Source organism: Chlorocebus sabaeus, chromosome 14, assembly GCF_047675955.1.
Source record: "Chlorocebus sabaeus isolate Y175 chromosome 14, mChlSab1.0.hap1, whole genome shotgun sequence".
Lineage (NCBI taxonomy): Eukaryota > Metazoa > Chordata > Mammalia > Primates > Cercopithecidae > Chlorocebus > Chlorocebus sabaeus.
Window position 1 is genome coordinate 98,858,262 of NC_132917.1, and position 25,546 is coordinate 98,883,807.

Below are 25,546 nucleotides of genomic sequence, written 5' to 3' on the forward strand. Positions count from 1 at the left end.
TTGTTAATTTTCCCATTGACAGTAGGCGCAGGGGGCAACGCCATCCGCCCTGTCCCTCTAGCGTGGCCTCTGCTTGGGAGTCTAGGGTGCAGGTCGTCACGGCCCGGGTTCCGCTCCCGGGCTTTCCGCACCTGGCTCGGGGACGGCCTCGGCGCCCCGACCCCTTGGCACCACGCCCCAGCCCGCGCCCCGCCCCCTTGGCTCCACGCCCCAGCCCGCGCCCCGCCCCCTTGACCCCACGTGCCCATCCCACGCCACAGTGAGGGCGCGCTCTGGGGGCGGGGCCGGCTCCGGGAGCCGCGCTGTGATTGGCCGTGTCCAGGAGACGCCGTCGTCAACAGACCGCGCTCGGAAGCCAAGGCGCGGGTCACAGAGACCTAGAACAGCCGGAATCCTTCGCGCCGGCGCGCAGCCTTAGCCGGCAGGAATCGCTGCCTCAGCAACGGGATGCTTACCTCGTCCGCCCTCTCGGGTCAGGCGGGCCCGGGAGGATGGGAGGGTGACTGCTGAGCGGGAGCCGCCTCGTCTTCCCCCCGACGTGTTGCCTAGTAAGTGTGGGAGCGATCCCTGCCGCGCCAGGGCCGCCCAGGGGCCGAGCCTTCCCACGAGCCGCCTGGGGAGGTCTTGGAAAAATGCCGTTTCCGAGCTGGACCACACGCCCACTTTACAGATGCGGAAACGGTACCAGGAAAGCCCGGTGACTTGCCCTGGCCCAGTTAATCGTCCGCTACCCGGGGCAAGCCGAGCGTCGAGGTACCGGCCCCTCCTACTCTCACCCGAGCCCACGCCCAGCCGCTCTGCGGGAGAAGCGGCTTTCCTAGTTTCTGGCTATGCCCTAGGCCAGCAATGCAAGGTGATGAAATCCACCTGGGCTTTGAAGCGAACACAGAAACCAGAAGAAACACATCTGCTGTACATGATGATAAATATGTATAGTCTGAAAGCCAAAGCAATCCGCTTGCAATAAAGCTCCCCACACCTTTCTGTCCTGGAAAGGCCTCTGGCTCCCGCCCATTCCACACTTACACGGTTTCACAATCATATCACTTTCACCCTCCTTACAAGGGATAAGACTTAATAAGTAGATTTAGTTTCCATTCGGTAGAGCTTTTCCTTTCGTTTTCTTGGAAACTCTGTTTCTTCTCAGCAGTGACCTTCCCCCTAAAGCACTCCAGTTATTCTCAGATTTTGTCTTGACTATTTTCTCAACCGTGGGACAGTCCATTTCAATATCCTTGTCTCTGTCCACATTATTTTAACCAATGATCACAGCCAAGCCTTGTCCCTTAAGGGCAGAAAAAATGGGGGGAGGTTTCAGGGTTTCTGGGGAACAGTTGCATCAGGATCCATCATGAAGCTTCGTCCCAGTTTCCTTTCTTCCTGGAACACTCATCGTTCACAAATTCACCTAAATCACAAGATATATATCCACCTAGCCCAGATTTCTTTTTCAGAAACTAACAGGGGTATAGGAAATTTGGGATGTTGATAATAAAGTAGCTAGAAGCTTACTGAATGTCTCAACTGGATGAATGGACTCTAAACGCTGCACCGTCCCTGAACCTCTGAGCACATAGGACCTTTTCTCTGGGGGCATGCCGACTTCACAAGACTGTCGCCCAGGGCAGCCCAGGAGCATCCGTTTCCTGGAGCTGGGGCCCTTGAACTGCTGCCAGCTTAACCTTTCTGTTTTCCCCAAAGCTTTGCCTGCCTGCATCTTCAGCTCAGACTTTCACTTCCTTGTTTTTCCTTTTACACTTCCTCCCTCTTCTAAGGAAATACTCTCCTATCCAAACTCTATGTATGGTTCTTGGGATGGCTTCTAAAACTTAGGGCAATGCTCAAGTCCGGTATGTTGTTTCCGACTTCTGGGTTCCTCGGTTCCCCAATTTATCATAACCTTAGCTGAGGAAACTCTGAATAATAATAAATAAATAAATAGCAGAGTTTTATCCAGAAAAAAATATAAAGGGGATCCCTTTATATTTTTTTGAGACCGGGTGTCTTGCTGTCACCCAGGCTGGAGCGCAATCTCGGCTCACTGAAACCTCTGCCCCCTGGGTTCAAGCAATTCTCCTGCCTCAGCCTCCCTAGTAGCTGGGATTACAGACGTGTGTTACCACGCCCGGCTAATTTTTGTGTTTTTAGTAGAGGCAGGGTTTCACCATGGTGGCCAGGCTGGTCTCAAACTCCTGACCTCAGGTGATCCGCCCGCCTCAGCCTCCCAAAGTGCCAAGGGGGCACTTTGGCACTTTAAGGGGGGATTACAGGTGTGAACTACCGTGCCCGGCCAATATATCCCTTTTTTTAAAGAGCTGTTTCCTGATATTAGCCTTGTTAACACTGTGGATATTTGCCTTCTTTGAACAAAATCAGAATTCTCTCAGCAGCTCTGAGTTAATCAGTTTTATTTATTTCTGAGTGATCAGTTTTGTTCATCTCAACTCTCACACAAAGTGCCTGCTGCGTATGAGGCCCTGTGCTGAGAATCTTCCTGTAGTTTGTCTCCGTAGTCACTGAACTGTCTTTAAGTCTAGTGAGGACAAGCCTGAAGTGCCCAAGACCTTAGTGATGAAGTATCATAGCAAAAGTTAGGGTTTTCCCAGGGAGGGGCTGCGGAAGGTTGCGAAGGGGTTCCGGGGAGGCTTTAGGGCAGAGGCAGCATTTGAAATGAGCCTTGCAGGCAACGAGTCCCACAGGAGAGCCGTCTGAGACCAGCGTGGAGGTGGGAACGCAGGCGGGTTAGCGGGTGGGGTGGGGAGAAGGGACTACTTTGTTAGGTCCCGGCTCCCAGCGGGCTTCCTTGCTCTGACGGAACAGTTCCTATCCCACTTGAGTGGAGCGATTCCTTCTGTTGGGAGATGCCTTTTCTCCCTTTCCCCTTCCCTTCCTTGTTCCCCCCCCCCAGACAATACAAATATTCCATTTGTATTTCAGGTAATACAGATATTCTCAGGCTACAAAACCCTGGAGGTAAGATCTGAATCAGACTGAACCGTACTGGTTCTCAGATCCAGTAGGGCCAATTACACTGTTTTAAAAAATTAATTTTTTAAAAAGTCGTATGAGTGCGAAAGGAACTGGGGCGTGCACCTTAGCTATGCTGGAGAATTTTTGATTGCCCTTTTTTTGGGATCAAAAACATGTCCCTTTAGCTTAAAAACAACAGCTGTGAGTATTCTGAACTCCTCTTTAAGGTTCCAAAATCCCCTTTACAAAATCTTATTAGGGCAGTTTATGTAAACGTGCTCCCTTTTAAGCTTAGTACTCCCTTCAGCAAGAATATTGTAAGAGATGGGTGTGTTTCAGGGAAGAGAAAAATTAACTGGAAATGACGAAATAGTAAAAAAAAAAAAAAAAAAAAAAAAAAATTCTTCTGAGCTTCCGTTTCTTGTTTCTTGGAACAACTGACCAAGTTTAAAAGACTTTCAGCTCCAGTCTTTGTGGACAGATCCTCAAAAGACAGTTGAAGCATATTAGTCTGCCCTTGTTTTCATGTTCTATGATTCTAAACTTTTGAGCTCAATAGGATTGGAGACGTGGGGATAAAAAGTGCTTGGGATGAAAGTGGTTCTCATGAAACAAAATACAATAACTAAAGAACCATGACTTTTATTTGCACATAGCTGTTTCAAATATATAAAGTGCTTATCCACCCATAACTTATACCTCAGCACAGTTGTTCCTTGAGTAGCCCTGGGAGCAGGGTGAGCAGGTGATATTACTATCCTAGAGAGGTGGAATCACCTTAAAGTGGCAGAATGGGTTTATACCGAGTTTTGATTCTAAACTTTTCCACTCCTACGTGATACTCTCCAAGTAATATTGTAACATTCTCATCAAATTGAGCCTTTGTAGAAAGAAGGCCAGATCTTCACCCATAATAATAATTTGTATACCTTTGCAACTCAGCTTATGAGAACAATACAAATTCACATAAACCTTGAAATGGAAATTATTATCTTTATTTTTTTAAGACAAGTTCTTGCTCTGTAACCCAGGCTGGAGTGCAGTGGTGCAATTAGAGCTCACTGCAACCTCGAACTCCTGGGCTCAAGCAATCCTCTTGCTTCAGCGTCTCGAGTAGCTGGGACTACAGGCATGCACCACCGTGCCTGAGTAATTAAAAAAAACATTAATAGAGATGAGTTCTCCACTATGTTAATCAGGGTAGTCTCGAACTCCTGGGCTCAAGCAACCCTCTTGCTTCAGCGTCTCGAGTAGCTGGGACTACAGGCATGCACCACGGTGCCTGAGTAATTAAAAAAAACATTAATAGAGATGAGTTCTCCACTATGTTAATCAGGGTAGTCTCGAACTCCTGGGCTCAAGTGATCTTCTCAACGTGCTGGGATTACCGGCATGACCCACTGCACCCAGCCTCATTATCTTTAAAAGCTTGAGAGTGATAAGCCAAGAAGCTTATTGAGTCTGAGCTCTGAGAATAAGGATTAGCATTCCGACAAGGACCTGGGGCCCTAGTAGAATACAGTCCTACTGGAATGCAGATTGCCTTGTCCCATAGAACCTGGCTGGAGGAGGTTAATTGTAAAGAGAGCAGAGTGGTTAAGAAATGGCTTTGACTCCTGCTTTTCTCATTTACTGGCTGTCGCAGAACCTGTGAGCAAGTTCTTTAAATCCTCAAAGCTTCCGATTCCTCAAATATAAGTGGCGTGGTAATAATAAGTAACTGATACGGTGATGAAGAAGCTGTGAGCTAGCGCATATAAAAGGACCAACAAATGGAAGTTGTTGCATTGCTTCTATTACACTAAAGATCACAGCACACAGATCCTGGAGCTGAATGGCCTGGTTTAAAGTCTTAACTCCACCCCTTACCAGTTGTAAGATTGTGGACAAGTTAATTAACCCCTCTCTGTCTTGGTTTCCTCAACTGTAAAATGAAAATAAGAGTAGTATCTACCTCATAAGGTTATTATAAGGATTAAATGTAAATTACACATAACATGATGTTAAATAAGTACTTGCTAATGATAGTACTTCTCACTTCTTTTTATAAAGCATCCCTGACTTGGTCCAACTGATTTTTGTGTTTGACTGAATTTCCATGTCATGACAGTGAAACTTTTCGGAAATACAGTTAAAGTTTTAGAAATAGGGAAAGAACATATTTTCATTGTTAAAAAGTTTTACAATTCAGGGTATCAGTTTACAAGCATTTAGAATTCTGGATACGGAAGTAAGCAGAACTTTCTACACTTCCTCCAGGTCACCAGGCCCTGCCCAGTTGTGGTGAGCAGGTTAAGACTGCCTTATAGTTTGGCCCCATCCTTTCCTCTTGCCTACAGTAGCTATATTTAGGCAGGTCTAGGTAAGTTTAGTATGTCGCATATGGCCTTGGGTCCAGTTGATCCCAGAACAGATGGCTACATGGGCCAGAATGCTTAAGTCCAATAGAGCAAAGCCCCAGACAATAAAACATTCAGAAAGTGGATACATGTATTCCAGCTGGGCTGAGCTGTGGTCTGGTTCCCAACTGCCACCAGCTACCAGTTAGCCATTACACCTGTTCGACAGGTAAAAACCTGTCAGGGTTCTATCCTTCTCATCCTCATTGGGAGCAAAATGTCAGGTGTGATTATAATTGGAATACAGATGTGTAGTGAAGGTTCTGGGGCTAGTATTTATTTTTTTCCAAAATGGAAGAGCTTTGCAGTTTTCTGATTATAAAAGTAAATTCTGACTGGGCTCAGTGGCTCACTCCTGTAATCCCAACACTTTGGGAGGCTGAGGCGGGCAGATCACAAAGTCAGGAATTCAAGACCAGCCTGACCAACATGGTGAAACCCCATTTCTACTAAAAATGCAAAAATTAGCTGGGCATGGTGGCGTGCACCTGTAATCCCAGCTACTCAGGAAGTTGAGGCAGGGCGATCGCTTGAACCTGGGAGGCGGAGGTTGCAGTGAGCCTAGATTGTGCGACTGTACTCCAGCCTGGGCAACAAAGCGAGACTCCTTCTCAAAAAAAAAAAAAGTAAACCCCATTTTAGAAATATTCAAATAATGCGTAAATTTCAACAATATAGAAAAGACAAAAACCACACATACTACCACCACACAAAGAAAACTACTCTAAACCTGTTACGGTATATCTTTCTAGGTGTTTTTGTGTATATATATACATTTGAATATTGAACTTTATGGATACCTCTTAGCAATTCATGTGACTATCCTCTTTTCTACCAAATATACATGTGTAATTTTAATTGATAAATAGCTTTCCACTTCATGAGTGTACTATAATCTATGTTAAGCCAATCCCCTGTTGGCGTTAGATTATTTCCAAGTTTTCAGGAAGTCTGAGTTTACAATTGCCCTTACAGGAGTTTGCTGTGACTTAGATCTTGATTCAGAGATGGAGAAATCAGGCTCATCTTCTACCATCTCTGAGCAGCAGCTGCAGAGGCAAGAGGGATGGAGTAACACCAAAACAGACTTGGCTGAGCAGAGTCTCATTTCATCTGAGAAATGGCTTCAACTGCATGGGCTTAAGAGCAACAAATTGACCTTGAAACAGATTTTGTCACAGATCGGATTCCCACATTGTGAAGGTACAGTACTCACAACCAACCAGCATGCTGCCATTTAGCCTTCGAGGTGGCTGCATCCGCTCTGAAGGCCCCTCAAAAACCACAGGTCTCTGAGCTTGCTTTGATCTTATATCCGTATTAGTAGAAAATACTTGCACGTGTGCCCCCAATATATGTGTATTAAGTAGACGTACGACTGTCAATCCATGTTTTAAAGAATGCTTAATTTCATCCTTTTTATTTTTTACTTTTTAAATTGACAGATAAAACTGTACGTATTTATCATGTACAACACGATGTTTTGAAGAATATATACATCGTGAATGGCTGTATCTAGCTAATTAACAAATGCATTGCCTCATATAGTCTTTTTTTGTGGCAAGAACACTTACCCACTCTTCCTGTGTTTTTCAAGAATGCAGTGCATCATCATTAACTATGATCACCATACTGTACAATAGATCTCTTGACTAGATGTCCTAATTGTAATGGGATATCCTTTGACTAACATCTTCCTGATTCCCACTGCCACAACCACCCCAGCCTCTGATAAGCATCATTCTACTTGTTACTTCTATGAGATAAGTTTTTTAAAACTCCCCATGAGTGAGGTTATGTGGTATTTGTCTTTCTGTGCCTTGGTTATTTTGTTTAACATAATGCCCTCGAGGTTCATTCATGTAGCAAATGACAGGATTTCTTTCCTTTTTATGGCTGAATAGTATTTAATTGTGTGTATATACTATGTTTTCTTTATCCAGTCATCTATTGATGGATACTTAGGTTGATCTCGTATCTTGGCTGTTGTGAATAGTGCTGCACTAAACAAGAGAGTGCAGATATCTCTTTGACTTACTGATTTTATTTCCTTTGGATATATATCCAGTAGTAGGATTGCTGGATCATATAGTAGTTCTGTTTTTAGTGGTTTGAGGAAACTCCATACTGCTTTCCATAATAGCTATACTAATTTACATTCCCATCAACAGGGTGTATGGGTATCCTTTTCTCCATATCCTTGCGAACACTTATTTTTTGATATTAGCCATTCTGACAGGAGTGAAATGATAGCTCATTGTGGTTTTGATTTGCATTTCCCTGATAATTAGTAATAGTGAGCATTTTTTCATATACCTGTTGTCCATTTGTATGTTTTCTTTTGAGAAATGTCTATTCAGGACTTTTGCCCATTTAAAAACCAAGTTTTGTTTTAATATTTAAGTTCCTTTAATATTTTGGATATTAACCCCTTTTCAGATGTATAGTTTGCAAATATTTTCCCCCATTCTGTAGGTTGTCTCTTTACTCTGTTGATTTTTTTTTCGTTTCCTTTAGAGAAACTTTTTAGTTTGATGTAATCTCATTTGTTTGTTTTTGCTTTTGTTGCCTGTGCTTTCGAGGTCATATCCAAAAAATCATTGCTCAGATCAGTGTCATGGATCTTTTCCCTTTTTCTTCCAGTAGTTTCATATTTTCAGGTCCTACAGTTAAGGCTGTAATTCATTTTGAGTTGATTTTTGTATTTGGTGGTGATAAGGGTCTAATTTTATTATTCTGCCTGTGGCTATACAGTTTTCTCAATGCCTTTTATTGAAGAGATTGTCCTTTCCCCATTGTGTGTTCTTGGCACCCTTGTCAAAAATCAATTGACTGTACATATGTGGATTTATTTTTTGGCTCTCTATTCTATTCCATTGATCTATGTGTCTGTTTTTATGCCAGTATCATGCTGTTTTGATTAGTATAGTTTTGTAGTATATTTTAAAGCCAGATAGTGTGATGCCTCCAGGTTTGTTCTTTTTGCTCAAGATTGCTTTGGGTATTCTGGCTTTCTTTGTGGTTCTATACAAATTTAAGGATTGTTTTCTCTATTTCTGTGAAGAATGTCATTGGTATTTTGATAGGGGTTACACTAAATCCGTAGAGCACTTTGGGTAGTGTGGACATTTTTAACAGTATTTATCTTTCCAATCCATGAACATGGAATATCTTTAAATTTGTGTCTTTTTCAATTTCTTTAATCTATGTTTATAGTTCTCCTTGTAGATATAGTCCACCTCCTTAGTTAAATTTATTCCTAAGTACTTTATTTATTTGTTTTTGATAGCTATTGTAGATGGAATGGTTTCCTTTTTGTCTTTTTTGGATAGTTTGCTGTTAGTATGTATATAACTGCTGATTTTTGTTAATTTTGTAGTCTACAACTTTACTAATTTGTTAATTAATTCTAATATTTAGTGGAGTCTTTAGGGTTTTCTCTGTATAAGACTGTGTCATTTGCAAATAGGGACAATTTAATGTCTTTCTTTCCAATTTAGATGCTTTTAATTTCTTTCTGTTGCCTGATTGCCTTGGCTATAACTTCTAGTACTGTGGTGAATAAAAGTGGTGAAAGTGGGCATCCTTTTCTTCTTCCAGATGTTAGAGGAAAAATCTTTCAATTTTCCTGCCATTCAGTATGTTAGCTGTGGGTTTGTCATATATGGCCTTTACTGTGTTGAGGCACATTTCTTCTATACATAATTTGTTGAGAGTTTTTATTATGAAGACATGTTGAGTTTTGTCAAATGCTCATTCTGCATCTATTGAAATGATTATATAGTTTTTTTGTCCTTCATTCTGTTAATATGATGTATCACATTTACTGATTTGCATATGTTGAACCATCCTTGCATTTCTGGGATGAATCCCACTTGGTAATGGTGAATGATCTTTATAATGTGCTATTAAATTTGGTTTGCTAATATTCTGCTGAGCATTTTTGCATCTATGTTCATCAGGGGCATTGGTCCGTAAGTTTTACTCTTTTGTTATGACCTTGCATGGTTTTGGCATCAGGGTAATGCTGCCTCAGAGACTGGATTTGGAAATACTCTCTCCTCTTCAATTTTTTGGGAAGAGTTTGAGAAGAATTGATATTAGTTATTCTTTAAATGTTTGGTAGAATTCAGCAGTGAAGCCATTCAGTTGTGAGCTTTTCTTTGCTGGAAGAGTTTTTTTTTTTTTTTTTTTTTTTTTTTTTTGAGATGGAGTCTCGCTCTGTTGCCCAGGCTGGAGTGCAGTGGCACGATTTTGGCTCACTGCAACCTCTGCCTCCTGGGTTCAAGTGATTCTTTTGCTTCACCCTCCAGAGTAGCTGGGATTACAGGCACGTGCCACCATGCCTGGCTAATTTTTGTATTTTTAGGAGAGATGGGGTTCCACCATGTTGGCCAGGCTCGTCTCAAACTCTTGACCTCAGGTGATCCACCTGCCTTGGCCTCCCAAAGTGCTGGGATTACAGGCGTGAGCCACTGCACCCAGCCAGGAGATTTTTTATTACTGATTCCATCTCCTTACTCATTATTGGTTTGTTAAGATTTTAGATTTCTTTATAATTCAATCTTGGTAGAATGTATGTGTCCAGGAATTTATTCATTTCTTTTACGTTAACTAATTTGTTCATGTATAATGGTTCACAGTAGTCTCTTACAATCCTTTGTATTTCTGTGGCATCAGTTGTAATTTTTCCTTTTTTACCTCTGATTTTATTTGAGTCTTTGCTCTTTTTTTCTTAGTGTAGCTCTAGGTTTGTCTATTTTGTTTATCTTTTCAAGAGACTAGCTCTTTGTTTTTATTGATATTTTTATGTATTTGTATTCTCTATTTCTGCTCTGCTCTCTATTATTTTCTTCCTTCTACTTGTTTAAGTTGTTTGGTTTTATATTTCTGCTTCCTTGAGGTACAACATTAGATTGTTTATTTGAGATATATATATTTTTCGAGGTAGGTGTTTATTGCTATAAACTTTCCTCTTAGACTGCTTTTGCTGTACCCATAGGTTTTGTTATGTTGTGTTTCCATTTTCATTTGTCTCAAGAAATGTTTTAATTTAATTAAATTAATACTTTTTTACTTCAATGGATTTTGGAGTTCAAGTGGCTTTTGGTTATATGGATGAATTGTGTAGTGGTGAAGTCTGAGATTTCAGTGCACCTGTAACCCAAGCAGTGCACATTGGACCCAATATTTAGTTTTTTATTCCTCACCCCATCCTCCCCACTTCTGAGTCTCCAAATGCCATTATACCACTGTCTTTGTATACCTTTGTATACCCATAGCTTAGATCTCACTTATAAGTAGAACATATGGTATTTGGTTTTCCATTCCTGAGTTGCTTCACTTAGAATAATGGCCTGCAGCTCCATCCAAGTTGCTGCAATACATCATTTCATTCTTTTATATGCCTGAGTAATATTCTATGGTGTGCATATACCACATTTTCTTCTACCACGTTATCCACTCATTGATTGATGGGCACTTAGATTGGTTGTATATCTTTGCAATTGTGAATTATGCTGTGAGAAACATACATATGCAGTTGTCCTTTTAAGATAATGACTTATTTTCCTTTTGGTAGATACTCAGTAATTCAGTAGTAGGATTGCTGGATAAAATGGTATGTCTACATTTAGTTCTTTAAGAAATCTCCATACTGTTTTCCATAGAGGTTGTACTAATTTGTGTTCCTATATATAAGCATTCTTTTTTTCTTTTTTTAACCACATCCATGCCAACATCTATTGTTTTCTGGCTTTCTATTAATGGCCATTCTGGCTGGGGTAAGGTGGTGTATCATTCTGATTTTAATTTGCATTTCCCCAATGATTAGTGATGTTGAGCATTTTTTCATATGTTTGTTGGCCATTTGTATATCTTCTTTTGGAAATGTCTATTCATGTCATTTGCCCACGAAATATTTTAATTTACCTTTTAATTTATTCGCAGACCCATTGGTTGTTCAGGTGCATGTTGTTTAGTTTCAATGTATTTGTTAATTTTCCGAAGTTCCTCCTGGTGCTGATTTCCAGTTTTATACCATTGTGGTCTGAAAAGATACTTGGTATGATTTCAGTCTTCTCAAATTTGGTAAGACTTGTTTTGTGACCTAACATATGAGCTATCCTACATAATATTATGTGTGCAGTTGAGAAGAGTGTGTATTCTGCATCTGTTGGGTAGAATGTTCTGTGTATGTGTATTTGGTCTAGAGTTCAGTTTAAATCTAACATTTTCTGGTTGATTTTCTCTCTGGACAATCTGTCCATGTGAAAGGGGAATACTGAAGTCCCCTACTATTATCGTGCTATTATTGTATTGCAGTCTATCTCTTCTTTCAGATCTATTTACATTTTCTTAATTATTAATTAGATTGGATGCATATGTTTGAAATTTTTATACCCTCTTGATGAATTGACCCCTTTATGATTATATAATAACCTTCTTTGTCTCCTTTTACAGTGTTTGACTTAAAATTTATTTTATCTGATATAAACATAGCTACCCCTGTTCTCCTTTGGTTTCTATTTGTAAGGAATATCTGCTTCTGTCCTGTCATTTTCAGTCTATGTGTCCTTACAGGTTAAGTGAATCTCTTGTAGGCAGCATATAGGTGGATCTTGTTTTTAATACAGCCACTCTATGTATTTTGATTGAAAATTTAATCCTTGAACGTAAGTTCAAGGTAATTATTGATAAGTAAGAACTTACTGCTGCCATTTTGTTAATTGTTTTCTAGTTGTTTAGTGGATCCTTTTTTCATTTCTTACTCTCTCTTAGTGAGTAAGTGGTTTTTCTCCAGTAGTATGTTTTAATTACTTGCTTTTTATTTTTAGTGTATCTATTATAGGTTTTTGCTTTGTGATTACCACAAGGCTTACAAAAACCATTTTATAGTTATAAGAAGTTATTTTAAGCTGATAACAAGTTAACTTTGATGACAAAAACCTTCTAAACTTTAACTCTATCCCTCAATTTTGAATTTTTGATATGATTTATATCTTTTTCCATTGCACATCCCTTAACATATTATTTTAGTTATTATTATTAATAGTTTTGTCCTTTAACCTTTCTACTAATAAGTATTTAAAAACCAACATTGCAGTATTAGAGCATTCTGAATTTGTGTACTTAGTGAGTTTTATACTTTTAGATGTTTTTGTGTTACTCATTAGTGTCCTTTTCTTTCAGCTGGAAGAATTCCCTTTAGCATTTTTTATAAGGCAGGTCTGGTAGTGATGAACTCCCTCGGCTTTTGTTTATCTGTGAAAGTCTTTATCTCTCCTTCATTTGGGAAGGACAGCTTTGGTGAGTACAGAATTCTTGATTGGCAGGGCTTTTTATTTTTCTCCTTGAGCTCTTTGAATATTTGATTCTATTCTCCTCTGGTCTGTGAAATTTCTGCTGATAAACTGGACATATTGGAACTTCCTTGCATGTTGTTAGCTTCTTTTCTCTTCCTGCTTTCAGCTTTCTCTCTTTATCTTTGATATTTGACAGTTTGATTATAATATCTTTTGGGGTAGTCTTACTTGGATTGAGTTGAAGGGTTAGAGAGACGTTTGACCTTTCTGTAACCAGATATTTATATCTTTCTCCAGGTTTGGAAAGTTTGCTGCTATTATGTCTTTAATCTTTCTACCCCTTTATCATTCTCTACTCCCTCTTGAACATTTGCTCTTTTGATGCTATCCCGTAAGTCCCCTAGCTTTCTTCATTCCCTTTCTTTCTATTTTTTTCTGCTCTGTATATTTTCAAATTAACCTCTCTTCAAATTCCAGATTCTTTCTTTTGCTTGTTCAATTCAGCTGTTGATACTCTCTATTGCATTTTTCTTTGTGTTCAGTTATTTTTCAGCTCCCTGATTACTGTTTTGTTATTATCATGCCAGTCTCTCTGTTACATTTTTTATTCTGGTAACTTATGATTTTCCTCATTTTGTTGAATTGTTTCTCTGTATTTTCTTGAAGTTCATTGAGCTTCCTTAAAACAACTACTTTGAAAATGTTGTCAGGCCGTTCATACATCTCCATATTTCTAGGGTCAGTCACTAGCATGTTACTATATCCATTTGATGATGTCATGTTTCCTGGATCGTTCTTGATCCTTGTGGTTGTACATCAATGTCTGCATTAAAGAAGTAAGAGCTTATTCCAGTCTTTGCTGTCTGGCTTTGTCTGGAAATATCCTTCCCTAGTAAGCCTGTCCAGAGATTCTGGGCAAGTCATCTGGTGTGGTCCCTAAGCATTTGACCACTACATACGTTGCAACACTAGGGGGTGTCGTAAGCCCAGGACCACCATGATGACTGGCACAGTGCTGGGTTGGAATCTTATGGCCACCAAGGCTGGTGCAGCACTGGGCTGGATTCTTATAGCTGCTGTGGCTGATACAGTGTTGGGGCATACCCAAAGTCCATGGCCACTGAGGCTAGTGCCACACTGAGGCATGACTGAAGCCCATGGCATCTGAGGCCTGCCTGTCACTGTGGGATTTTTTTAGCCCATGGCCACTGTCGTCAGCCAGTGGTGATATGGGCTAGAGCTTGCATCCATCTCACAGCAGCTATGGGTTCCTGTTTGGCACCAGGGTACGTCTGGAGGCTTAGTCCACAAGTACCAGCCTGCAGTCAAGGGCCATGTGCATCTGCCTGCTGCTGGATTTTACTGTGTCAGGCCCTGTATTAGGGTCCAAGATAAAGTCCTATTCTTTCTTCCCTGTCTTTTGCCCAGGTAATGGTATTTTTCTGCATCGTGCTTCTTGGGGTACAGGTAGGGGTGATGCAGGTAAGGTAAAACTATCTTTTATACCCTCATATTGTGCTGTAACCAGGTACTGTGATCTGTCACCTGGTTTTCCTAGCTCTTGTGAAGGTATTTTTGTGTGTAGACAGTTGCTTAAATTGATGTTTTTGTAGGGGGCAATCACTGGAAAGTCCTATTTTGCCATCTTGCTCTGCCTTCATCTCTGTTCTTTCTTTTTTAAAAGTCAAAATAAAAAATAAATAGAAGTTATTTGTATTTACTGATACCCCAGCCAATGTCTTGTTCATCTCCTGGGACGTGCAAGTCCTTTTTGGAGGCCACTGATTAAAGCAATAGCTGTGTGAAGTTTCAGGGGAAATGTACTGTTTTCCTACTGTGGCCTTTGTGTTATGGTCTGCTTTTTCCTAAATGCATTGGCAAGAATGTTGGTTCTTAGCTCCCAGTAGTGCTGCCCACCACAGAAAGCGTGAAAATGTGTGAAGATATATACAACATATTTATATATATATATATATATATTTTTATATATATATACATATATATATATTTTTTTTTGCATGATGTATTGATGGGATGCTATTGAAATATAAGGCCTGGGAACCCAGAGTACTGAGTGTCTTACAATGTATGAGACAGCCCATTCAGCAGGAACTGCCCCGTCCAACATGTTAGTAACATTGTGCCTGAGGAATACTCCTTCAATCAGGGAAATTTCCATTACTAGGATTTTACTCAGTAATTCTGAATTAGTCAATTAATTAATTAAACAAATATTTATTGAGCAACCATTAATACCATTTTTTAAACCAGATTATTTACCAATTCCTTGCCAGCTTTGTTCCATTCTGGTACTAAGGAAGATCTAGGGGACGTGGTTGTTGTAGATTGATTTGGAGGCCCATTCAAATGTCAAGGCCTTGTTCTTCAGGGTTCAGCCTGTGCTTTTTACATATACATCCTTTCACATGGGCTGCAGCCCTGTGCCATCTAAATATCTTTTGAGTAGGGTCTCCCAGAGTCAGGTCCTGTGGGATTCCCATATAAGGTAATAAACTAGAAGCAGTTTTATCCCTTATTTCAAATAAACCTAATTCAGTCATGAATGTTAACAAAAATACCAATTTCTTACATTTTGTTAATAATTTTTTCATCGAAGTTCATGAGAGATATTGCTCTGTAACTTTTTTTTCTTGTAATGTCCTTGTCAGGTTTCAGCATCAAGATTATGCTGGATTCAAAATGATTTGAAAGTGTTCTTCCTTCTCTATGCTCTGATGGTATTTGTACATGATTGGTATTTCTTCTTTAAATGTTTGATACAACTGACAAGTGAAATTTATCTGGGCCTAGTTTTGTTTGTGGGAAAAGATTAATAAAAATTCAATTTCTTTAATAAACAGAGGACTAATCAGATATTCTGTTTCATAATGCCAATTTGGAAAATTGTGTTTTTCAAGGAATTTCCTCAACATTTTCTAATATGTGCACACCAACAGTATTTTCCTCAACAGTATTTTCTAATATGTTGGCAAAGCATTGATCATAATATGCCCTTAATAGCCTTTTAATGCATGTAGGATCTGTAGTGATGTCACCTCTTTCATTCTTTTTTAATGCCTATAAGATTCTTTTTTAATGCCTGTAGGATCTGTAGTGATGTTACCTCTTTCATTCCTGATATTGATAATTTGTTTCCTCTCATTATTTTCTTGCTAAGTCTTGTTAGCAGTATATAATAACTCTTTTCAAGGAAACAAATTTTTAGTTTGTTGGTTTTTAAAATTCTTTGTCTTCTATTTCATTGGTATCTGATTTAATCATCATTATTTATTTCTTTCTGCTTACTTTGAGCTTGATTTACATTCCTTTTTCCTGCTTTTAAAGATATAAATTTAAGTAATTATTTTTAAACCTTTCTTCTTTTCCAATATAACCATTTAAAATTATAAGTATTCCTCTAAGCATTGTTTTAGATGAATGCCACAAATCTTAATCAGTAGTGTTTTGCTATTAATATTATTGCAAAGTTTTTCCCTTGTGATTTTTTTTCTTGAATACACTTTAAAAAATGTGTCGTTTAATTTCCAGTTATTTTAAGACTTTTAAAAGTACTTGTTTTTGTTGGATTTCTAATTTAATTACATTGAGGTCAGAGAATATAGTCTACAGGATTTTGATCTTTTGAAATTTACTAAGATTTGTTTATGGGCAGAATCTATCTTGGCAATCATTGCATGCGCACTTGAAAAGAGTGTGCATTCTACAGTTGTTGGGTAGTATTTATAAGTGTTAATTAGATCAAGATGGTTGAAAGTCTTGGGAGAAAAATTATATATATTTAGTCCTTTTTTTGTCTACTGTATTTGTTCATTTCTTCCTTAGTTATGTAAGTTTTGTTTATGTATTTTGAAGTTCCAAATGCATACACATTTAGGATTGTTATGTTGTTCTAAGGACTTGACAAATTTTAATAATTCTGATATGTCGTATTTATCTCAGATAATTAGTCATTGTTTTGGTGTTTACTTTGATATTAATATAGCCACTGTAGCTTTCTTATTCTTAAGTTTTACATGGTGTATGTGTTTATAATCTTTAATGATAAATATCTTTAGTTTATATATTAAAGAGAGCTTCTCATAGACAGGATAGAGTTAGAGTTTGTGTTTTTAAGGCAGTTGCATATGTCTTTTAATTAATTAATTCAACCAATTAATTAAATCAGTTAGTGTCTTTATCCATTTGTGTTGCTATAAAAGCATGCCTGAGGCTGGGTAATTTATGAAAAAAAGAGGTTTATTTCATTGATGGTTCTTCAGGCTATACACGAAGCATGGTACCAGCATCTGCATCTGGTAAGGGCCTCAGGAAGCTTCCACTCATGAGAGAAGGCAAAGGAGAGCTGGTGTGTGCAGAGCACATGCCAAGAGAGAAGGCAAAAGAGAGAGCAGAAGAGGGACCAGTTCTCATGAGAACTAAGAGTGAGAACTCACTCATTCCCATGAGAATGTTACCAAGCCATTCATGAGGGATCTGTCCCCGTGATCCAAACACTTCACATTAGGCTTCACGTCCAACATTGGGAATCAAGTTTCAACACTAGGTTTAGAGGTCAAATGTCCAAACTATAGCAACTAGTGTTTGATTCTATACATTTAATATAATGATTGATATTTTGAAATGTAGGTCTACCATGTTACTGTTTGGTTTCTATTTGTCCAGTCTTTTTCTTTCATCTGTGTTTCTCCTTTTTGGCCTTCTTTTGTGCTAAATGAATATCTTTTAGTGTTTCATTTAATGCAATCTTTATTTTTCATTTAATTTGCTTTCCTTGTTACATCCTTAACTTGTTACAGTCTACTAAAAGTAGATTTCATATGACTTCATGTAAAATGTAAGAAGTTTTCAGCAGTTATACCTCCCCTTACTCCTCACTCCTGTCCTTGGTGTTACTGTTTTAATCTGTTTTATTTCTACATACATTATAAGTCTCACAATTCAGAGTCATAATTTTTGCTTTTAAAAGTCATCTGTTTTTTAAAGAAACTGAGAAGAAAAACTATACACTGCTATGATCCACATGTTTACTGCTTACAATATTCTTCCTTCTTGTAGAATTTGAGGTTTCAACTGATGTTATTTCCTGAATAATTTCTTTTAAGCATTTCGTATAGTGGAGGTCTGCTGTGACAGCTTTTTTCAGTTTTCGTTTATCTGAAATTATCTTTATTTCACCTTCACATTTATTTATTTATTTACTCATTCATTCATTCATTTGTTTTTCCATTTGTACACCCATACTTTATATTCTGAAGTAATTGTAAATTGTAAAGATCCCATGTACCTTTCACCCAGTTTTCCCAGTGGTCATATCTTGTAAAATAATAGTATAATATCAAAATGAGGAATTTGACACTTATACAATGTGTTTGCAAGTCTATATAATTTTATCACTTATGTAGATTTCTGTAACCACCACTACAATCAAGAGAAAGAACTGTTTATCACCACAAAGATCTTCCTATGTTACCCCCTCCTATGTTTTATTCTAAATGTTTCATAATTTTACATTTAGCCTGTGATCTATTTTAAATTAGTTTCTGTATAAGGTTCATGTTTTTTTGTAATCCCAGCACTTTGGGAGGCTGAGGTGGGAAAATTGCTTAAGCCCAGGGTATCGAGGCTGCAGTGAGCTATGATCACAGCACTTCACTCCAGCCTAGGTGATAGAGTGAAACTCTCTCTCTTAAAACACACCCACACACACAAAAGCAAATGGTTCATTTTTTTTTTTCTTTTTTACTATGGGTGTTCAGTTGCACCAGAGTATTTTACTTAAGTGACTATCCTTCCTCTTTTGAATTGCTTTTGGATTTTTGTTAAAAGTTGGTTGTGCCTATACTTCCAGGTTCTCTATTTTGTTGTATTCATCTGTGTTTCTCTGTCAGTATCACACAGTCTTGATTACTATAACTATAGAATTTCTTGAAATTGGGCAGGGTGAGTCCTCCTACTTTATTTTTTTTCAAAATTGTTTTAGCTACTCTAGTTCATTTGCCTTTCCAAATAAATTTTAGAATAACTGTGTTCATGTCTACAAAAATATTGTTATGATATTGATAGGAGTTGCATTAAACCTGTATATTAATTAAAGGAGAATTGATATCTTTACTATGCTGACAAAAATGCTGAGTCTTTCAGTTCACAAATATGAAATATCTTTCCATTTATTTACATATTATTTAATTTCTTTCATCAACTGTCTTAAATTTTTCAGTATACGAGTCCTGCACATGTTTTGTTAGATTTATACCTAAGTATTTTATTTTTTTTAGGAGTTGTAAATGGAATTGTATTTTAAATTTTGGTTTCCACATGTTCATTCCTAGTATATAGAAATATGACTGACTTTTGCATGTTAACCTTCTATCTTGTGATCTTGCCAAACTCACTTATTCCTTCTAACAGGGTTTGTGTGTGTGTGTGTGTGTGTGTGTGTGTGTGTGTGTGTTTTTGTAGATTCCAGAAGATTTCTAGGTAGACTATCATGTCATCTGCAAAGAGGAAAAGTCTTATTTCTTTCTTTCTGATTTATTTGTCTTGTGTTTTCTTTTCTTGCTCTGTTATGCTGGCTAGAACTTCCAGCACTATGTTGAATAGCAACGGTAAGAGTGGATATCCTTGCACTGAAAACTTTCAGTCATTCACCACTAAGTATGAAGTTAACTGTAGGTTTTCTATAGATTTTTAAAAATTACATTGTGGAAGATCCCTGATATTCCTAGTAATCTGAGCATTTTTATTATTAATGGGTGTTGAATTTTGTCAATTTTTTTCTCCATCAATTGATAGCATCCTATGATATTTCTTTGTTAGCCTGTTACTTTAATGGATTATATTAATTTTTTTTAATCCAGCCTTGCATCCCCAGAATAAACTAGAGCATGTTTTAGAAGTCTTTTTATATTATACATTGCAGAATTCGATTTGCAAATATTGTGTTACGGATTTTTGCATCTGTATTCTTGAAGAATGTTGGTCTGTAGTTTTCTCTTTTTTAAATAATGGTTTTGTCTGGTTTTGGAATGACAATAAGACTAGCTTCATAAAATGAGTTGGGACGTATTCCTTCCTCTTCTATTCTCTAGAAGACGTTTTGTGGAATTATTATTTTTTGTTTCTTGTTGAAATAACAGGACACAGTGTAGAATTAATATTAATTATTCTTTAAATATTTGGTAAAATTCTCCAGTGAACTCATCCAGGCCTGGAGATTCCTTTTTGAAAAAGTTTTAAGTCAAGAATTTAATTTTCTTGAATAGATATTGTGGCAGTTTGTTCTCTAAGGATTTAATTCATTTCATCCAAGTTGTCTAATTTGTGAGGAGTTGTTTGTAATATTCCCTTATTATTCTTTTGATGTCTACTGTGTCTTTTATGGTATTTCTTATTTTATTCTTGATATTTGTAATTTATACCTTCTTTCTTTTTATCTTTGTCAGTCTTGCTAGAAGTTTGTCAATTTATTGATTTTTAAAAATTACCAGCTTTTTTGTTTGATTTTCTCTATTGTTTTTCTGTTTTCAATTTCATTGATTTCTACTTTGATCTTTATTATTTATTTCCTTTTGCTTGTTTGGGTTTATTTTGCTTTTCTTTTTTCTAGTTTCTTCAGTTGAAAGCCTCGATTATTGGTTTGAGATTTTATGTTTTCTTACGTAAGCATTTAGTGCTACAAATTTCCCTCCAGTCAGTGCTTTAGCAATGTCTCACAAATTTTTATATGTTGTATTATTATTTCTACTTACTTTAAAGTCTTTTATTTTCATCAAGACTTCCTCTTTGACTTATGGAATTTTTAGATGCATATTGTTCAGTTTCTAAATATTTGTAGATTTTCCTGTTATCTTTTTATTTATTTTTGATTTCTAGTTTGTTTCCATCTTGGATAGAGCACATACTTGTTTGGTTTCAGTTCTTGTGAATTTTTTAGGATGTTTTATAGCCAAATATGTGCTTTGTTTTGTACATGTTTCATGAACCCTTGAAAAGAATGTATATTCTGCTGTTGTTTTATAGAGCTTTCTATAAATGTCATTTAGATCCTGTTCATTGATGGTATTCAGTATCCTTCCTAATTTTCTTCTCGTTGTTCTATCAATTGTTGAGAAAGCAGTATTGAAGTTTCCAACTATAATTGTGGATTTGTCTATTTCTTCTTTCAGTTATTCTGTTTTTTGCTACAAATATTTTGCAGTTCTATTGGGTGATACATACACATTTAGGATTGCTATGTCTTTCTGGTGGATTGACACCTTTATCATTATATAAAGTCCTGCTTTATCCCCAGTAATATTCTTTGCTATGAAGTTTATTTTTCTAATATAGCCAATCCTATTTTCTTTTTATTAATATTTGTATGGCCTATCTTTTTCCATCCTTTTACTTTTAACTTATGTATATAATTATATTTGAAGCAAATTTCTTGTAGACAATATATTGTTGAGTCCTTTTTTAAAAAAATCCTCTTTGCCAATCTCTATCTTTTACTTGGTCTTATTAGACCATTTACAATTAATGTGATTATTGATATGTTAGAGCTTGTTGACCATTTTAGTTGTTTTCTTTTTCTCTGTTTTTGGCTTGTCTGTTTTTTTCCTGCCTGCTTTTGGGTTACTTAAACACTTTTTAGAATTCTATTCCTATTTATCTATAATGTTTTCTATTGTATATCTTCATATGGTTTTTTTAGTGATTATGCTAAGTGTTACATTATGAATACATAAATTATCAAAATCTACTGATGTCAACATTTTACCAGTTTGAGTGATGAGCAAAAACCTTCTTTTCCCTTTACAGCCCTTTGCCCTTCCTATTTATAATAAAATGTATTATCTTATCTTCTTACATTGAGAATTACATTAGACTGTGCTAGAATTTTGATTCAACCATCAAACATCATTTGTAACACTCAAAAGGAGAAGGAATGTCCATTTTATTTGCCCATAGTTTTCCTTACTGTGTTCCTCTTTCCTGATCGTCCAAGGTTCCTTCTTTTGTTATTTTCTTTCTGCTTAGAGAAGTTCTTTTATTCTTTAAGAGTAGCTCTGCTAGCCACAAATTCCTTTAGTTTCTTTGTCTGAGAATGTCTTTATTTCTACTTTATTCCTGAAGAAGAATTTCACCAGATATAAGATTTAGGGTTGATAGTTTTTTGGTTTTTTTTTTAGCACTTAAAAAATATTGTGCCAGTTCTTTCTGGTCTCTATGGTTTCTGATGAGAAAACCACTATCATTAGAATTGATTTTCCTTATTAATAATGTGCTTTACATATTTTTTTGTTTGTCTTTTGTTTTCAGATGTTTGAGTGTGATGTGCCTTGGTGTGAATTTATTTTCATTTATTCTCTTTGAATTTCAGTCAGATTCTTGAATCTGTTGCTTTATGTTTTTTGTTTTTGCCAAATTTGGAGAATTTTCAATGCTTATGTCTTTGTATCTTTTTTTCCCCCATCCTCTTTCTCTTCTCCTTCTGGCACTCCAATAATATGAACATTAGATCTTTTAAAAAAATAATCCTACATATCTGTAAGGCTCTGTTCAGATTTTTCAGGCTATTTTCTCCCTCTTGTCTAGATTGGGTAATTTTTATTGTTCTCCAAGCTTACTCATTCTTCCTTTTTCATTTTTTGCTGTTGAGTTCATCCATTGAGTTTTTATTTTGATTACTCTATTTTTTGCTCTAATATTTCCATTTTATTCTTCCTGATATCTTCTAGAAGATTCTTCCTGATATCTTCTATTTCTTTACTGAGACCTCGTATGTTTTTATTCATTTTAAGAATGTTTGTAATTGCCGTTAAGTATTTTTATGGTTGTTGCTTTAAAATCCTTGTTAGGTCATTCTATGACATCTCTCATCTTGGTGTTGATATGTTCAGTTGTCTTTTTTACAATCTTCCTGGTTTTTTGAATGATGAATGATTTTTTTATTGAAATTGGGACATTTCTAAAATTTTATTTGTATTTTTGGATTTAGGTATACAGGTGCAGTTGTGTTATGGGCTTTTAGTGTATCCATCATCCGAATAGTGCACATTGTACCCAATAAGCAGTATTTCATCCTTCACCCTACAGTCTAGCTGTGTCTCTACCCAGATCTCATCTTGAATTATAAATCCCACAATTCCCATGTTTGTGGGAGGCACCCAGTGGGAGGTAATTGAATCATGGAGGCCGGTCTTTCTCATGCTGTTTTTGCAATAGTGAATAAGTCTCACAAGATCTGATGGTTTTAAGAAGAGGAGTTCTTTTGCACAAACTCTTTTTGTGTGCTGCCATCCATGTAAGACGTGACTTGCTCCTCCTTGCCTTCCTTGCTCCCCAGCCACGTGGAACTGTAGGTCCATTAAACCTCTTTCTTTTGTAAATTGTTTGGATTTGGGTGTGTCTTTATCAACAGTGTGAAAATGGACTAATACAACCCCTGCTTCCCCCACCTTTTGGATTCTCCAGTGTCTATTTTTCTCTGCATGTCTGCGTGTTTACATGCCACTTAAAAGTGAGAAGATGTGGTTTTTCACTTTGTTTCTGAGTTATTTCATTAAAAGTAATGGCCTCCAGTTCCATATATGTTGCTGTAAAAGACGTGATTTCATCTTTTGAAATGGATGAGTAGTATTCCACAGTCTATACACACCATACACAAAAATAGTGCCACAATAAACACATAAGGGAGGTGTCTTTTTGATAAAATGATTTCTTTTCCATTGGGTAGATAACCAATAGTGGGATCAAAGGGTACTTCTATTTTAATTCTTAAAGAAATCTCCATCCTGTTTTCCATAGAGGTTGTACTAATTTACATTCCCACCAACAGTGTATAAGCATTCCCTTTTCTCCACAATCTCACCAACATCTGTAAATTTTTGACTTTTTAATAGTAGCCATTGTGACTGGTGTGAAATGATATCTCATTGTGGTTTTGATTTGCATTTCTCTGATGATTAGTAATGTTGGGCATTTTTTCTTGTTTCTTGTTTCTTATCCACTTACGTGTCTTCTTTTGAGAAGTGTCTATTCATGTCTCTTGCCCAGTTTTAAATGGGGTTATTTGTTTTTTTTGCTTGCTGAATAGATTAACTAGCCCTCATAGATTCTGGATATTCTATCTTTGTTGGATGCATAGTTTGCACATATTTTCAATAAACATTTGCAAATATTTTCTCTTACTCTATAAATTGTCTGTTTACTCTGTTGATAGTTTCTTTGCTGAGCAGAAGCTCTTTAATTTAATTAGGTCCTACTTATCAATTTTTGTTTTTGTTGCAATTGCTGTTGAGGACTTAGTTACAAATTATTTGCCAAGGCCTATGTCCAGAATAATATTTCTTAGATTTTCTTCTAGGATTAAATTAGGATCTTAGGTTTAAATTTTTAATCCATCTTCAATTAATTTTTGTATATAGTGAAAGGTACGGGTCCAGTTTCATTCTTCTGCATATAGCTAGCCAGCTATTTCAGAGCTATTTATTGAGTAGGGAGTCCTTTCCTCTTTGCTTATTTTTGTCAGCTTTGTTGAAGATCATATGACTGTAGTTGTGTGGCTTTATTTTTGGTTCTGTATTCTGTTCCATTGGTCTGTATGTCTGTTTGTGGTGTGTGTGTGTGTGTGTGTTTTACCAGTACCTTGCTGTGTTGGTTACTGTGTCCTTGTAGAATAGTTTGAAGTCATTACCTTCATTCTTGAAGAACACTTTGCTGGTTTTATAATTATTGGTTGAAGTTTTTTTTTTTTTTTCTGACCTTTAAACATGTCAAGCCATTGTTTTCTGATTTCCACCTTTTCATCTGAGAAATCAGATATAATCCATAACATTTTCCCTCTCTATGATGTATATAATGTATCTTTTTTCTATGATTGCTTTTAAGATTTTTCCTCTTTATTCTTGGTTTTCAGCTATTGTGTTATTATTTGTAGTAGGATATGCCTTCTTTTGGTTTTCTTTGTACATATATTGCATTGGATTTATCGAGCTTCTTGGATCTGTAGGTTTGTTTTTAATCAAATCTTGGAAATTTTCAACCATTATTTCTTCTAATCTATTTTTACATCCTATCTGTTCTCTCTTTTTCTTCTGAGACTCAAATTATAGTTTGCTAAGCATCTTGATATTGTCCCACAGGTCACTGAAACTCTTGTTCATTTTGTCAATATTTTTTTTCTCTTTGTTTATCAGACTGAGTAATTTCTCTTGACAGATTTTCTAGGTTACTAACACTTTATTCTGGTACCTCCAATCTGCTGTGAAGCCCATACAAATACTGTACTTTTTGTTCTAAAATTTCCCTTCTTTTCAATTTCTGTACTAAGATCCCCATTTGTTCACTTATTAGGATCACAATTTTCTTTCCCTTCAACATTTTATATAAATATATAAAAATACAATGTTTACAGTATACTTAAAATATATTGAGGCCTTTTTCTTGTAATTTCAACATCTGGTCCATTTCAGGCTAGGTTTTATTGATTGCTTTTTCTTTTGACTATTGGTCACATTTTTCTCTTTGTTTGTATATCTGATTATTTTTTGTTTTATGCTGGACAATGTGGATGGTTGTAGGGACTTTGGGTTGTATAGTTTTCCTTTGGTATATGCAAAAGATTGGTTCCAGGACCCCCTGTGTATACCAAATCCATGCATACTCAGTTCCTGCAGTTGGCTCTTCACAACCCACATATATGAAAAGTTGGCCCTCTGTATGAGTGGGTTTCACATTCTACTGATACTGTATTTTTATCCACATTTGGTTGAAAAACAATCTGCATGTAAGTAGACTCATGCAGTTCAAAGCTATGTTATTCAAGGATCAACTGTATAATCCTTCTTCTAGGAGAAGTGATTTTTATTC

General features: G+C 36.8%; 1 protein-coding gene across 1 annotated transcript in view; it reads left to right on the forward strand.

Moving 5' to 3' along the window:
* The first annotated feature begins 339 nt into the window (after positions 1–339).
* VWA3B (von Willebrand factor A domain containing 3B) overlaps positions 340–25,546 on the forward strand; it is a 233,261-nt gene continuing 208,054 nt past the window's right edge. Inside the window, exons 1-2 of the mRNA XM_008008091.3 lie at positions 340–548; positions 6,345–6,572. Coding sequence (XP_008006282.3) covers positions 6,377–6,572 — 196 coding nt within the window. The 5' untranslated portion in view covers positions 340–548; positions 6,345–6,376. The remainder of the gene's footprint in view (positions 549–6,344; positions 6,573–25,546) is intronic.